This window comes from Manacus vitellinus, unplaced genomic scaffold (genome assembly GCF_001715985.3).
Source record: "Manacus vitellinus isolate BGI_N305 unplaced genomic scaffold, ASM171598v3 scaffold_37_pilon, whole genome shotgun sequence".
In the NCBI taxonomy this organism is placed as follows: domain Eukaryota; kingdom Metazoa; phylum Chordata; class Aves; order Passeriformes; family Pipridae; genus Manacus; species Manacus vitellinus.
In genome coordinates this window covers 5,393,463-5,408,026 of record NW_021940517.1, presented here as the reverse complement: position 1 = coordinate 5,408,026, position 14,564 = coordinate 5,393,463, and the positions used below count along the sequence as shown (strand labels likewise).

Sequence of the window (14,564 nt, the reverse complement as noted above, 5' to 3'; positions counted from 1 at the left end):
TTATTGTACACAGTAAAGGAAGTTATGAATAATGAAAAAAATTGACACAAAACATTTCTAACTTACTTGTAAAACAAAAATACTATTTCAATGTCTACATACATTTAATAGATGACAGTGATTTTTTGGATTAAACCTTCAGATGAATCTTTTTAAAAAGTGAGCTTGAGGCATACTGCATTGCCCTTTGTTTTTAACTAGGATTTCAGTCCATCTCTTTCAGAGGCATGTATTTACTAATACTTAAATAAGTTTGATACTCTATTTCAAGCATTTAGTCTGCACTTGCTTGTCTAATGCAAAACCCTTTGTCTTTGATCAGATCTTTCAGTCGTCTTTCACTGGACTGTTCTTACTGAGTGCAGTATCCCCTCATATTGGGCTAATAACTGTATGAACTTTATAGCAGAACTCCGTAAATAGTCCTTCAAAACGGTACAAGAAAGCTATTACTCTTTTGCTTTCACTGTTTGAGCAACATGGGACCAAATTTGAGCTAGATATGGAAAAGCCTAAAGTCTTCTATCCATGTGTAATTTAATCTTGTAGTAACAAAAGCACTTTTATGTTTCTAACTTCTTTAGCAGCAACCAGTCATTTACTGTGATTCTTTTTCATTCTCAAAATAAGAGGTGCAATACTGAAGTCAGTGCTCTGAAAAATGCACAGAGTGAATGTCATCTTTGCTTTAAAAATCAGTTTTGCCTGTTGTCCTACATAAATTCAACTGGAAAATCAAGACTGTAAGTTATTGTCAAGGGCGGTACAGTCATTCATATTTTGGAGGATAATTTGTCTATAGATTGGACTATGTTGACTGTCTAAGGTACATGAATATGGCTAATTGACCCCTACGCATCAGAATTTGTCACTGAAGTAAAACAAATAGGAAATGATCCTTGTGCAAGCAGAGATCATCAAGAATAATGGCAGTTAACTTGCACTGCTGAAATCACAGCACCTCTTTTATATATTTATTTATTTATTTTTATTTCTCTGGGCAGACCATTTTTTTTAAGTCTGTGGTAAGACAATGATTATGAAGAGGCTTGAAACTAAGGCTATCAAGCAACAGCTGCTGGACTAAAGGGGGTATCATCAAAATTGAAACAGTGCTACTGGAAGCACCCTTCTTACTGCCCTTAGTTGGAATGAATGAGGAAACGTTCTGTCAGTAGTAGGTGACTTCTACTATCAAAGGCCAAAGTTGAGAAAAGTGTATAAATATTTCTAGACCTTCTTGTCATCACTAATTGGTTCAGATCACTGGATTGGCTTAGAAGTGTACTGTCCATAACCTTCAATTTACGATTGTTTTGTCTTTATTTAGTCTATTTTCAAGTCAAGATTGACTTGATGTAACTCCTTCTACAACCAATGTTTGGGAGTGTTTGCTTATGTACTATAATAAGTTAGGAGCTTGAATCAATAGATTGTTTTATTATGCCTTGATTTTTGTCCACTGTGTTATTCTATCTTCAGCTGAAAAATTTTATTATAAGCTAGATCACTAATTTATCTGTTAAGTGTACTTACTGTTGTTTACCCTTCAGGCAGAGCAAAGTAATAGTATGCATACACTTAACTCACTCTGGCAAATCACATCATGGTTTATGGATTTGGGGAATTCTGGTAAGTTCAGATAGGAGAAAACATACAGTTTTGCTTCCAAGTTAATATGAGTATTTCTCATGACCTTGCAGAATAAGAAATGCTCAGGTATGCCTTTGTTTGTCCTAGAATTTATCAGAAAACTACCTTACTGATCTTCTCAGCAATAGTCACTAAAAGCCTTCTCTGTAAATAGTATGCTACAAAATTACAGTGGTTTATGATGTTGGTCTTTCATTCCTGTTTTTATTTCAGAGATCTCATTCAGAGTTTGGCAATGTGGTGGGAGCCTAGAAATCATCCCTTGCAGCAGAGTGGGTCATGTATTCCGCAAACAGCATCCTTACACGTTTCCTGGTGGGAGTGGTACCGTGTTTGCAAGGTAACTGTTAAGGCTTCAGCAAAATAGCAATGTTTTGGATTTCTTCAGATGATCAGCAGGTGGCAGTAATTTCATTTTAGGGATCTCGTCTTTAGAAATATATGCAATATTATCTATCATAGAAAAATATTAATTAAAATAAATTAATGACTTTGAGGTAGTTATTATGGATTGGGAGAAGAATCAGAGTTGAAAGAGGGAAATTTCTAGTGGACCCAGACTGAGAATCTGTAAAAGAAGGAAATGCTTAGCTTGGCGTTCCATCACTATTGAGCACTTTCTGTTTATTTGGTTTTAAAGAAGGCTTTATTTTCAGAACTGTATCATAAAACTTCATTTTATAGAAACAGTTTCATTGTTCATTAAGAGCCAGAATACAATAAGTTATGAACGTGCTTGCTTTTTGTTAATGCATGGTCAGTATGTGAGATGCAAATGATTATGTAGACTGATTCTGATATTTGTGCCAGTCTGTTAGCAACTTCATTCTCTCTCATTTGCCTTTCCGGTGCTGTGTTTGAAGATGCTTTTTCTATAGACCAAAGAAACTGCAGTTTTAAGGGATTAGATTATTATGCTGGTTAATTTTGCTGTTGGTACAATGCACAGCAGTAGCTGAAATACTGAGCTATTTCCTCAGTTTCTCTTTTTTAAAGTGAAAATAGCAGTGCTGATTTATGTTCATAGTGTTTTTTAATTAATGTGGATAAAAGTATTATGTGACTGGTGGATATTTTGATCAAAGCTGTATCAACTATAGCTGAAGAATCACTGTAGGTTTTGGTTTAGAGAATGGTTTAGAGAATGCTTAGTGCTCAGGGGGTGAAGAAGTACAAGTTTCTGCTAAAGATTCTGTAGATTAAGAGCTGGAAATAAAACTGTTTCTTTACCCTTGAAGGGATATGGAACCCAAACTCCATTTAACATGAAGCAACACAGAGAGTGCAGATGTTCTTAAATTTATAAGAATGTTCCTGATATTTTTGGACTTGTGATTCACTTTAGACTGAGGAATCTCCTTAGGGTGTCATTCTTCCCTTCCATGCTGATTATACCATCAAGGTGACTTTAGTGAATTCAATAGTCTGCTAAAATAAAGTCACTGTCCTCTTTCTTCCACTAGTTATAGTAGGGTTTTTTTCTGCTCCCCTATTCTTTGAGATCTGTATTTTATGCTGCAGTGAAAAACTAATAATAGTACTTATGGGAAAACAAAAGCTAGCAGTGAAATATCCTCAATACATCACATCTCCGTTCCAGCATTTATCATGTGCATTGAGAGGGTAGAAAGATCTACCAATTAAACTGCATCATACAGGCTGAGGATGAAACTGGTTTAGTTTCATGAGGTTTTGAAATGGACGTCGTAACAAGGAGCATGGTTAACAAAAGTGAATAAATATATAAATATAATGTGCAGCTTTCCCACTCCTGCAGCTTTTCCATCTTGTGATGTAAATAGATACTTAAACATAGCTCAGTGGAAAAATAGGAAAAAGGTGAGGCTGTATGCACGCAGGGTAGAGCAATGCATCGTATTGGCATGGGTTGAAGATTCTGCATTCATTGGGATTACAGCTTTTTGATTTTGTTGTGAAGTCAAATCATCATTTTGATTTGATCTCTCAAATGTCTTCACAATTACTGTGACAAGTTTAAGTCATTTGTGTTCAAAATTACTTTGCAAAGAGATCCCATATGTACTTGAATGGTGAGGACAGCTGAAGCCTGCAAACTGGTGTCTTGGGTACTTACCCTTTCCAGATCCCTTTCCGGTTCTGTGTTTCTCTGAAAGGGGTTTATTACCTTTGTCCTTATCTGTCCAACTATCTCAAATTCCAAAATACCATTAAAATTCTTTGTTTCAATGGAATTATTTTTGAATTGACCTAGAAGAGTTTTATATCACTTAAAAGCAAGGTTTACAGGTTGTATATTTGAAAGTTTCCTCCTCACTTAGCTTTTTTGGATGTCAAACCTATAAAGCAGAATGCCTTAAAATCAATTATACCAATAAGAGAATGATAAACCTAAGGTAATGGGCTATCCTTGTAATACAGGTATTATCAGATATATGTAGGACCATGCTGCCAAGAAACTTAGTGCGTGGAATCTGTTCTGGTCTTGCAGCTGGGACTTGTTGGCTTATGCTATCATCTCTCCCTTGACTATATGCAATTTATTCTGGACTGCTCTGGGTAACCATCCTATTTTTAGCTGGCTAGTCAGTATGCACTGCCTTTTGGCAGCCAAAACAAATTGGTAGTTCTGGATGAGAGACTGGGAGTCCTGTTTCATGAAAGGAGAGACCACATCCTGGCTGTGTGGTGTGGGCAGATACAGCTTGTGTCTGGCAGGATTTGCTAGACCAGTGTGCACTGCTTCAATACACCACTTCAACAAGCCAGTAAGTCTTGCAGACCCCAGTCTGCTCTGTGCAAAGCTACCTCATTGCTTGGTGCTCGGTTTCATTACCTGTGGCTCAGCATTAAGTGTACTCTATGCTGTGCTCCTCAGCACCCTGCCTTCTTTGGGGCCTTACTAGTTTAGGCAGTTCTCAGCATCTACACAGTGCCTGTATTAATGTCACACTAAACCTGAACTGTTCATCCCTGAGTGTAGGGAAGCATAATGCAGGCATGTATTCTGGCCTTGAAAGTGCCTTTGGAGTCATTAAATCCTGGCAAACCAAATAGTTCCTCTCTAACCACCAAAATCTGGCTTGTGGGCAGGCAAGCTGCTTGCTGAGCAAGCAAGAGGGGCAGGTGCTGAGTGGTTGACACTGACACAGGTCTGAGAGACTGCAGGTGAAGGTAAACTGACATACCTTCTAATCTAAATTGAGTGGAATTTTGCTTACAAAAATCTAAAGGAATCTTTGCAAGAAAAAAATCAGTCCTCAAACAAAAAATTATTCAGATCATTCTTGTGACATTTTTATTCCTATCATTTTTATTCTTTGTCGGCAACCTTCAAGATTCCTCACTTTATCCTGACTGCTTTTGTCTTTTGAATTGGAAAATCATATTAGAGAAGCTGTTGGCTCACTGAGTTTACTCCAGTTGCTTTAGATGAACTTGCTGCCAAATGTAAAATAAACTTCAGAACATGGCAATTTCAAGTGAAATGAGACTTAATTTTCTAAGCAAAAATTATGAACAATAAAAGTAAATGAGTTTTACACGGAATCAAGGGAATGGAAAAAGCCGTTGCACTTTTGCAGTCCAAAAGGAGGTTTAAAGACACGAGTTACATAAATAAAGGAATTTCAGTTAGAGATGTGTATGATTAGAAGTAAAGCATTTGGGGTAGTGGTTTTTTCACATTAATTGCAATAATCTCTCGACTTTTAAAGAATTAAAAATATTTTTTGATTCTTTCTTCTCTTACTTCAACTACAGCAGACTTGTAGATTTGAACTTGTTTTGTTCATAGCTTTAAACTTCATGGTAGCTTATGTCTTTTTGGAACTTTGAATGCTGTGCTGGTAGGAATAGGATGAAGACTGAAAATGTCTTGCCTATGTTAGCGTATCTGCTTTCAAAAAGGTAAAAGACATTATTAAATATTGCCAAAAATTGTTGGGATTTTTATGTTTCCAATTAACTTGCTTTATCCAGGTGAACACTTGCTATATTTGGCTTCTGTGAAGTTACTCTTACTAAAAAAAACCCAATCAAACACCAGCGTAAAAAATTCCATGAAGTTTGCAGAAAGAACTCCAAGATGTGTATTAAATTCTGGATGAAAACCCAAGGCAGTGATGAGTGTGGAAAAGACATAAAATTTGTTCTAAATGCATTTATTTCAGTTACGTTAGTCTCTAATGGTTTTCTATTACTTGGGTCCTTTATAGAGACTATTCTGCCTGGCTTGAGGCAGCTAACTATGTAGTACTAGGAAGGATTAAAATCAAACAGAGGATAAATTACATGATTTAATTGCACTTCGAAAAAGTATAACCCATGTGTTTCATATGATTGTTCCTAGAAATACACGCAGGGCAGCAGAAGTCTGGATGGATGAGTATAAAAATTTCTATTATGCAGCAGTGCCTTCAGCCAGGAATGTACCTTATGGCAAGTAAGTCACAAGAGCTTCTTTGCCCTGTTTGTTTATTCTTCATGAGACAGCACCTTCTGAGGTGAAAGCAGTGCTGGCTCTCGTGTTGTCGCTTTACAGTTTATTTCAACAATTCAGCTGTTCTTGAGTTTTCTGTGTATTCCATAACATATATGAAGACAACAGCCTGACTTTGAAAACTACCTTTTTTTTTTCTCCTCTAGTATTCAAAGCCGAATGGAACTCAGAAAGAGACTTAGCTGCAAACCCTTCAAGTGGTATCTTGAAAATGTTTATCCTGAGTTACGGTGAGTTTTGGCTGACACTACTATGCAGTTCTCTTTTTGGCCTCCCCAGAAATTATCGGTTTCTCCTTCCTTGGATGTGAAGGATGCTTTTTAATTTTTCTGTGAATGCAATGCCTCATGCATGCTTATTTGCTTTTTGGTTTTGTTAGTTCTGTCCCTTAAGAGTAACTTCTCCCTAGTAAGCTGCTCTTTCTTTTTCTAATTACTGCAACTGCAGCTGCAGTAGCAGATATATTAGAGAACAGTGTCCAAAGGACTCAACTTACCTAGAAGTTAGTCTCTTACACAAGCCATTTGCTCAAAAGCACACTGTTCTGTATCCTGTTGTCATCCCTTTAAAGCTTGTGCCTTTACCTAATCACATGCCTAGTTGAGTAAGGAGACTGAATCTCAGTATAGTTCAAGTAACAGGAGTCAGCAGACAAGAGGGCCTTGTATGGTTGGCAGACAAGGGCAGATGCCTAAGACTCTAAGAAACTGAGTCTCTTGTCACTGGATAATCACTGACTTTTGGGTAGGGGTGAGAAGAGGGAAGTGAGGGATAATATTGCTAACAGTTTCTCTAACATGAATGCATCCTAACTAGTGAAAAATCCTTGAAGAGAAACATTTTTTGAAAAGATACAAAGGTTGTGGTTAAATAGCCCATTAATAAGTATGTTGGTCAGATCTGAGTCTATAAACCAGTTAGTAGTGTAATGGTGCAAGATACTGTGTGTAGCTTGTAAGAATACATGGTGGTTTTTTCCTGATGGCACTTCACTTCAGTGAATTCAGGTAACTGCTAGTGATTGATGTATAGGCTATGATGCAAAAGCACCAGCTATTATAGCTCCAGTGAAATATATACAGTACCACACATACTAAGGAGTCTCATAAACCAGGGTGATGCTGAGGAAGTAAGTTTTCCTTTATTTTCTCTTAAAAGTGCCAGAGGATATTTGGTTTTGTTTAATTTGTCAGAAAAAATGTGTCTTGCAAGCTCTCCTGGAAAATGTGCTACCGTAAGTACTGCTGAAGTGTAATGTCATCTTACTCTGTGTCATCCCTCATGTGCTCATTCTGCTGGATTGAATTATTATAGTCATATTAGTCTGAAGTTTTTAAAGGCTCTGATATGCCCATGAACTCATGGGCTCTACCCCACAACTGTGCTTGGCTGAATGGGCTTACCTAGGTATTTCCATACTATGAGTGTATTTTATATGTAACTGTTAGAAAATAGATATCAGAAAAACTTTGATTACTTTTTTTTTTTTTAAATTCCTAACCCCTTTTTTAACATTTCAGTAAAAAATAGTCTGAGAAAAATGTAGAATGTCCTATTTCTGCCACAAGGTACCTTACCTGAAAAGACAAAAGGGTTTGATGACCTTAATGATAGCATTAAGCTTTGAGTCACCTTAAATAATAAGTCATCTTTAATTTGATTTTTATGCTGAGTTCATATGTTTATCCTCATTCTCTGGCACAAGTCTTTTTGTACTGTGTTCTAAGCTTGCGAGTTTACCTGTGCTTGATCAGTTCATGATCAGATAATTGCCTCCCTTCAAAAGATGATTGAGATTTCCAGATGATAGTCATCACTGATCCTTAACGTCTCATCTTAAAAGTACTCTGAGTAAAACCAAGGAGTTTATAGAAAAACTTAAAAACCAACGAAAAAAACCCAACTGAATTAAGCAGATATTTGTGGTTTTGTTTTAGGGTACCTGATCATCAAGATATAGCTTTTGGGGCTTTGCAGCAGGGTACCAATTGCCTTGACACTTTGGGCCATTTTGCAGATGGTGTTGTTGGAGTTTATGAGTGTCATAATGCCGGGGGAAACCAGGTCTGTATGCCATTAATTTTTGTTTTTCACAATAAAAGTCTTAAAAGTGAACGTGAACCTAAGCTTTTTAACTCAAGCAGTTACTATGTACTGGTGATAGGAAGATGATCCCAAATTAGCAGATCAGTTGTTATAACAGATTGACTAAATAGCTTCTCCCAAAGATACATTCAGTGTGCATCACATTATCCCCTTCCTTTGTCACTATTAATATTTACTTTTACACTAGAGGCCAAAAAAATTCCAGGGAATTTTGTACTTGTATAGAAGGCTTTCTCAGATGTCCTGATTTTCAAAGTGTTACTACAGCTATCCTATGACTGTGCCCTGAGCATATACATTTTTTCTAACTTTTCTTCTCCTCTGGTATAGTGGAACTTGCTTAATTTTATCTCCATTATAGCTAGTCTTAGTTTCTTTTCACTGAAGGAAAGTATCTGTTTCATATCATGAAGGGCTAAGTTTTAAAAAAAAAAGGGATGGGATTAGTAATGTAATTTATTTCTGAAACACTGATTGCTTGCAAAATAACATTTAAATGTAACCAGGCTTGGCCCCATATATCTAGGATTTTGTATTATACAACTAAATCCTCTTTAATTGTTTGAGAGAAGCTAATTGTGCCATTTTAAGTAGTTACAAGCATGATTTGGATAATTAGTGTGGCTTTAATGAAGTGGCTTCTTTCCTCAAAGCATAGTTAGACAAATGGCGACCAATGGGGATGCTGGAGATCAAATTTGAAGGAGAAAGGCATGTGGAGAGTCTAAACATCAGTGCAAGATCAGGCTCTGTGTAAGAAGATGCCAAGATCAAATAAGCTGGGCAACAGTTACATATAGAACAGCTTTCCTTTGCTCATTTAAGAGTTGCCTATTTAAATGCATTTAACAGAAATTATTTTGTACCTCGTGCCTTGGATAGGAAGGAACATTTTCCCTCTACCTTTGAGTTCAGCCCTCTTGTGTATTGCTTTCTGGTGGTCTCTATTGTATTAAGAACTACTGTTTCCTCACTGTGGTCCATATGCTTTGTTTAGTGTATGAGTAGGTGGCCAATGATGCTGCAGACCAAGCTTTTAGGGGTTTTATGTATGTAATTACATCCTTTTTTAAAATATATATACATATATATAAAGAAGATATGGGGAAGGTGTAACACGCACGCACATGTATATATACACATAAATAAACTTATACCTAAATAGATATTTAGGTGTGACTGCCTGCTGCAGCTGTGTGAAGCCAGCAGAGGGAGCAGACAGCCAGTTTAGCCCTGAGCTGACGTGGGGACACAGAAGCAATTGGAATTACTATGTTTGGAAAGGACGTTTTTCCTCTCCTGTTCTGTGGGAAGCAATGAACAATTCTAATGCTCACACCTACCTATTTATTAGGATTTTAACCTTTGCTGTATATGCATGTGCATCTGTTAATGTACACAATTTTGTACACTTTTTTTTCTTCCTTTTTGTAGGAATGGGCCTTAACAAAGGACAAGTCAGTGAAACACATGGATTTGTGCCTTACTGTTGTGGACAGAGCACCTGGTTCACTAATAAAACTTCAGGGCTGTAGGGAAAATGACAGCAGACAGGTCAGTATATCGTGACTGCACTCTGCAAACAGTGGGGAAAACAAGGGCTGGGAATGAGAATGCAAGAACATGCACTGGTGATCATCTATAGCTTCTACTCTTCATGCTGTTGCTTATGTGTGTAAAGTTAGGATGCATGATGTCTAGACAGAGCAGCAGGAATAAGCTTGTGTGTTGAGCTTTTCTTTTCATAACCAGTGATAATCTTTTGTCACTTTTGTCACGTAGAGATTCTGTCCCAACAGGGGCCTTATGTAAAGGTTTCACCCAACAGCACTGATGTGTAACAGTCTTCAACTGCCACGTCTGTTTTCTGAAATAGATTCTATATTCCACAGTGTGTTTTTGAAAGGTCTTACTAAATGAAGTTTGAAGATTGTGTAGTCTGTGTCTCAGAAGAGTGTTCTTTGGCTTTCCTTCTATTCAATGGTGACCTGTTTATAACAGCATTAGACTCCTTAAATTTTTTTTATTTATGCAGTACTGTAACTTCATCTATTTCCCACGCCTGAGGAAAATCACATTTGCAGAGTCATACCGTCTTTTTGATCTAGTCATGTAACAATTCATCTCCTTCTGCTCAGTCATCAGTTCTGATCATCTGCCAGCTTCCTTGCTTCTGCATCTCCCTTTGCACACAGATAACTGAAACTCTGTCCTTGATGAGGGAAGAGTATTCTTGCCACTTTTCAGAACAGGAAACTAAGCAAGATTTTCTTGATAAGGTTTACAGGGCCCAGTATGTTAGAAATATAAGAGGAAAAACCTTGTTTTTTAACATCCTGTTTCTGGGATTTACTCTGTCCTTTGACATCACGTTAGGCAAAGAGCTTTTGACAGCACAAATTGACTGACTGGTTGTCTTCTGCATAACTGAAAGATGTCTGACAAATTTCTGCATTTCTGTAAAGTTGTCTTTATTGATTCTGCTTCATGCTTCTCTATGCTCAGTATTGTAGTGGTATGCATATGGATTTTAAGATTTTTAGCTTTTTCTTCAGACCAAAGGTTTCATGCAGGTAACAGGGTATTTGAGAAGTTCTGAATTAGAGGAGAATGGCTTGGTGTATTCTGCATGTCTTGCAGAGTGTCAGCTTAATGAACAGCTGTTTTGGCAAGGCTTGCCATAACTTACATACTCTTATTCAAGAATCATCTAAACTGCTACTATTACTGCAGTTTTCACAGCTTTCCCAGGCACAAGCCAGGGAAGCTTATGAAGACTTGAAAGGACAGGATGTAGAATTCTTCCTTTTCCTGCCTTTCCAGGTCAATAACTGTGTTTTCTCTTCCAGAAATGGGAACAAATTGAAAGCAATTCTAAACTGAGGCACGTTGGCAGCAACCTCTGTCTAGACAGCCGAAATGCCAAAAATGGTGGTCTCACCGTTGAGATCTGCAATCCGTCTTTGTCACAACAGTGGAAATTCACACTTAATCTGCAGCAGTAGAAGGACTTACAAGCAAAATGCTGTTTCAACTGAAAAACATTGGGCAAAGTTTTGATTGAATTACTGATGTATTTCTTAAAACTTTCCATGGAACTTATATACCTCAGTATTCCACCTTTATCTGAAAGTAGAGTGCTGAAGCAGACACCAGGGATCCAGGGAACTCAGAGCACTGCAAAGATGGCACTGAGCATTACTTTGCACCAAGAAGGAATTGTGCTACAACCTTCAAGGTTCCTTTCTGTCTTCAGTTACTACTTGCACAGCAGATAATTAACTCTAGGAACAACTGACGTATGATAAACAAAAGGATCTGAAGAAACACCTGTGGGGAACAGGGTGTGGGAGGGAGGGTGGGAAAAATTACTAGGAGAAGGTCATTTGAAAACTCCATTTGCATAGAAGTCATGGTTTGTTATTTCCAGAAACAGAAGTGTCATTTTGAAGTTGTTTTTTTTCTCCTGTGTGTACTTGGTAATTTGAATATGAACTTTTCTATGATGGACTCTAAATATAAATATATGAAAGTATATATATTGTCAGCTCCCAATGATTTATATCCTGCAATTATCAACAGTGATTGACATATGTATAACCAGAAATTGGATTGGAGTGCTAGGAGAGAGAAACTTTATGAAGGTGCGGATTTTGTGCTACTGGGTGTGATGTCCGTGCTAACACTGGATGCTTTTGCTTTGCAAAGTGGATCTACTTCTTAACACTTCACCCTTACTGGAGAGATCATGAAACTCAGGAGGAAAAAGAAAACAGCAGAAAAAGTCAATGCCTCTGCCCAGATGATCACTTGGATTGTTTATTCCAACTTGGAAATTCATTACATGTGCTCTGGATAATGTTAAACTTGTACTTGATATTTGTGTTGATCATTTCTGTAGTACTTAGTCTTTTAAATACTTCTTCTTTTGTTATAAAATTATATAAACCGCACAGATCTTTTATGCAGCGGTGTTCGTTCAGCACAGTTTTATTCTGGGCCCTAATGAGAAAAATTTGTCTCAAACTCCCCTTTTGAGCTGTAGAAATAAGTTACATCACTGATGACAGCACAAGATCTGAATTTTAATTTGCAAGGATGAGCAGCTATGTAATATCTCTGAATTGCACTTGCTTAATCTATAGACCTACTACTGGGGAATTTTCTTCCATTTTGTTTCTTTAAATGGAGCTTTTGAGTGGATTCAGGGTTGGCTCTGGGAGTCAGCCTGGATACCTGCATAGCCTTTGTGTTTTTAACCATAGAACTTGTGCATTTTGCAGCTTCAGTCCAGCTGATGTCATTTTTATAAAATAATACTGTCAAAGTTAACCCCAACTTTGATGTGTCCTTTCTTATGTTTGCATAGACTATATACTTTTCTATTAAAAGCAAATGCTTCAACGAGCTTTTAAAATGAGAAGGCAAAGTAAATAAGTACTAATAAGTGAGACAGTATTGACAAAAATTAGTGCAGACATGAAGTACCAGGAAGTGGTTTTGGAAAGATGATGATCTTGTAAAAATGAAATGGTTGATTGTAAGGAGATGAAGAATATGTGCTGTACTGCAGAATGCTGGTACAGTCCCCCTCTTTCTTTGTCCTGGGAGTAGAGTAGTTCCTGATTTTTCATTTTCCTTTGACTGTATCTGTGCATTAGGTGTAGGGATGGTACTCTTCTGGGCAACATGGCTTTAACATTGCCAGTCAGTGAGCCCACAGAGACCTCGTGTGTCTGAAGTTAAGACTTGCAAGTACCTGCATGGGGATTTGGATTTGGATGGAGGCATTAAATCCAGTTTTACCCATCCATCATCTGACTCTTTTTATGAATAATTAATACTTTTTTTTCTTATCATTCACAGTCCACTTTCTCAAAAACTTGCCTGTTTAGAGGCCAGGCAGTGGTTAAACTATTTTCAGTGTTTAGTCTCTCCCTGTAGCCTTTTAACCTAGCTGAGAACTTGAAGATGTTTCATAAACATAGCAATAGATTCCTTCATGATTTGGAAATACAAATGCTGAAATATGGGCTCAGTAGCAAGTCAATTGTTTCAGGTTTTTAAAAATAGAATTTAAAAGGGAAAAACACCAGCCCAGCGACTCAGCTTCAACCATGGAGGTATTTCCATTTGCAACTTTGATCAAAGTAAGGGTAGCACTAACTGACATGAGCATTTGCAACTCTGAATATTGACCTGCCTCTTATCTCTCAATCAGAATTGCTAGTTTAAAAAAAAAAAGAAATCCATATTTCATCTCTTTAGTCTTTAATGACAACAGCAATCATAAAGTAGGAATATTTTTTCAGTATTTTTTCAGTTCCCCATGGGTGCTGCTCATAGGGGTTTTAATATAGGAGCTGTGTGTCGCTTTTCTTTGAGAGAACGGACAAGAAGAGGTATCCTTTTGTTATGTTTACATGACAGTGTGCCAAAGTTACTTACTGTGATTTTTAGGGGCTTTCAATGTTGAAGAAGTTCACCCATTTGAAAGATAAATTAAGAGTCCTTGAAGGAAATTGCGATGGAGTCTCCTGAGAACTTTTCTTACCGTCTTCAGAACAAGAATGGTGATATTGTTTATTTTGCAGATTTTCAAAACATAGTTTGAAAACTGTTTTTTTCAGTTGGTTTGAAAAGTCTGCTGTACAGAGCTTGTACTTGTTCATTTTATAGATGGAAACCATCCTTGAAAATTTGTTTAACTTAAATAAAGAACAACGCTTTATAGAGAAATGTGTGCTGGTTGATACAACTGAGTAAAACCAGTAAAAGACTGGCTGGAACTTGTACATTCAAGTAGTTTTCAAATGCTTCAGTTCACTTGGTAGCTTCATAAAGTTCCTGTTCTAGAAGTGTGTATATATGGGTGTATATATCTATTTGTGAAAAGAGATTTTGTTTGTATGTAATATTATAACTTTGAGGTAATTGTCTTATTCTAGAAGCTGTTACATTGAATAGTGGGTTAATGCCAACTGTATAGTCACCTGAAATTATACTGTCAAGGCACTCCTCCCTCCTGCCCCTTTAGGCCTAATCTTCTTGAGACTTCCACTGTCCCTCTCTCTGCTACCAGGAATCACTGTGCCAGTGATTCCACAGATCTAGTTTAGAGACCTTGCAAATGATCCTGCACCAGCACAGCTGGGGAGGGAGCAAATCCTCCACGGGAGATGATGGGCAGCTGGGAAGTGCGAGATTCTCCTGCTACCATAAGAGTGAGTGGGGCTGCAGCCGGGGCTTGATGCTCAGTCTCAGCATCACCTTGGCAGAGGTGGGCTGCAGGCTAAAGGGGATGGGAATGGTACGATGCTCAAAA

At 37.4% G+C, this 14,564-nt stretch overlaps 1 protein-coding gene across 1 annotated transcript in view; it reads left to right on the top strand.

The window, feature by feature from the left end:
• Window positions 1–13,974, top strand: part of GALNT2 (polypeptide N-acetylgalactosaminyltransferase 2) — a 42,976-nt gene extending 29,002 nt beyond the window's left edge. Inside the window, exons 11-16 of the mRNA XM_008923571.3 lie at window positions 1,867–1,993; window positions 5,984–6,076; window positions 6,280–6,363; window positions 8,071–8,197; window positions 9,674–9,793; window positions 11,089–13,974. Coding sequence (XP_008921819.2) covers window positions 1,867–1,993; window positions 5,984–6,076; window positions 6,280–6,363; window positions 8,071–8,197; window positions 9,674–9,793; window positions 11,089–11,244 — 707 coding nt within the window. The 3' untranslated portion in view covers window positions 11,245–13,974. The remainder of the gene's footprint in view (window positions 1–1,866; window positions 1,994–5,983; window positions 6,077–6,279; window positions 6,364–8,070; window positions 8,198–9,673; window positions 9,794–11,088) is intronic.
• The last annotated feature ends 590 nt before the right edge of the window (window positions 13,975–14,564 follow it).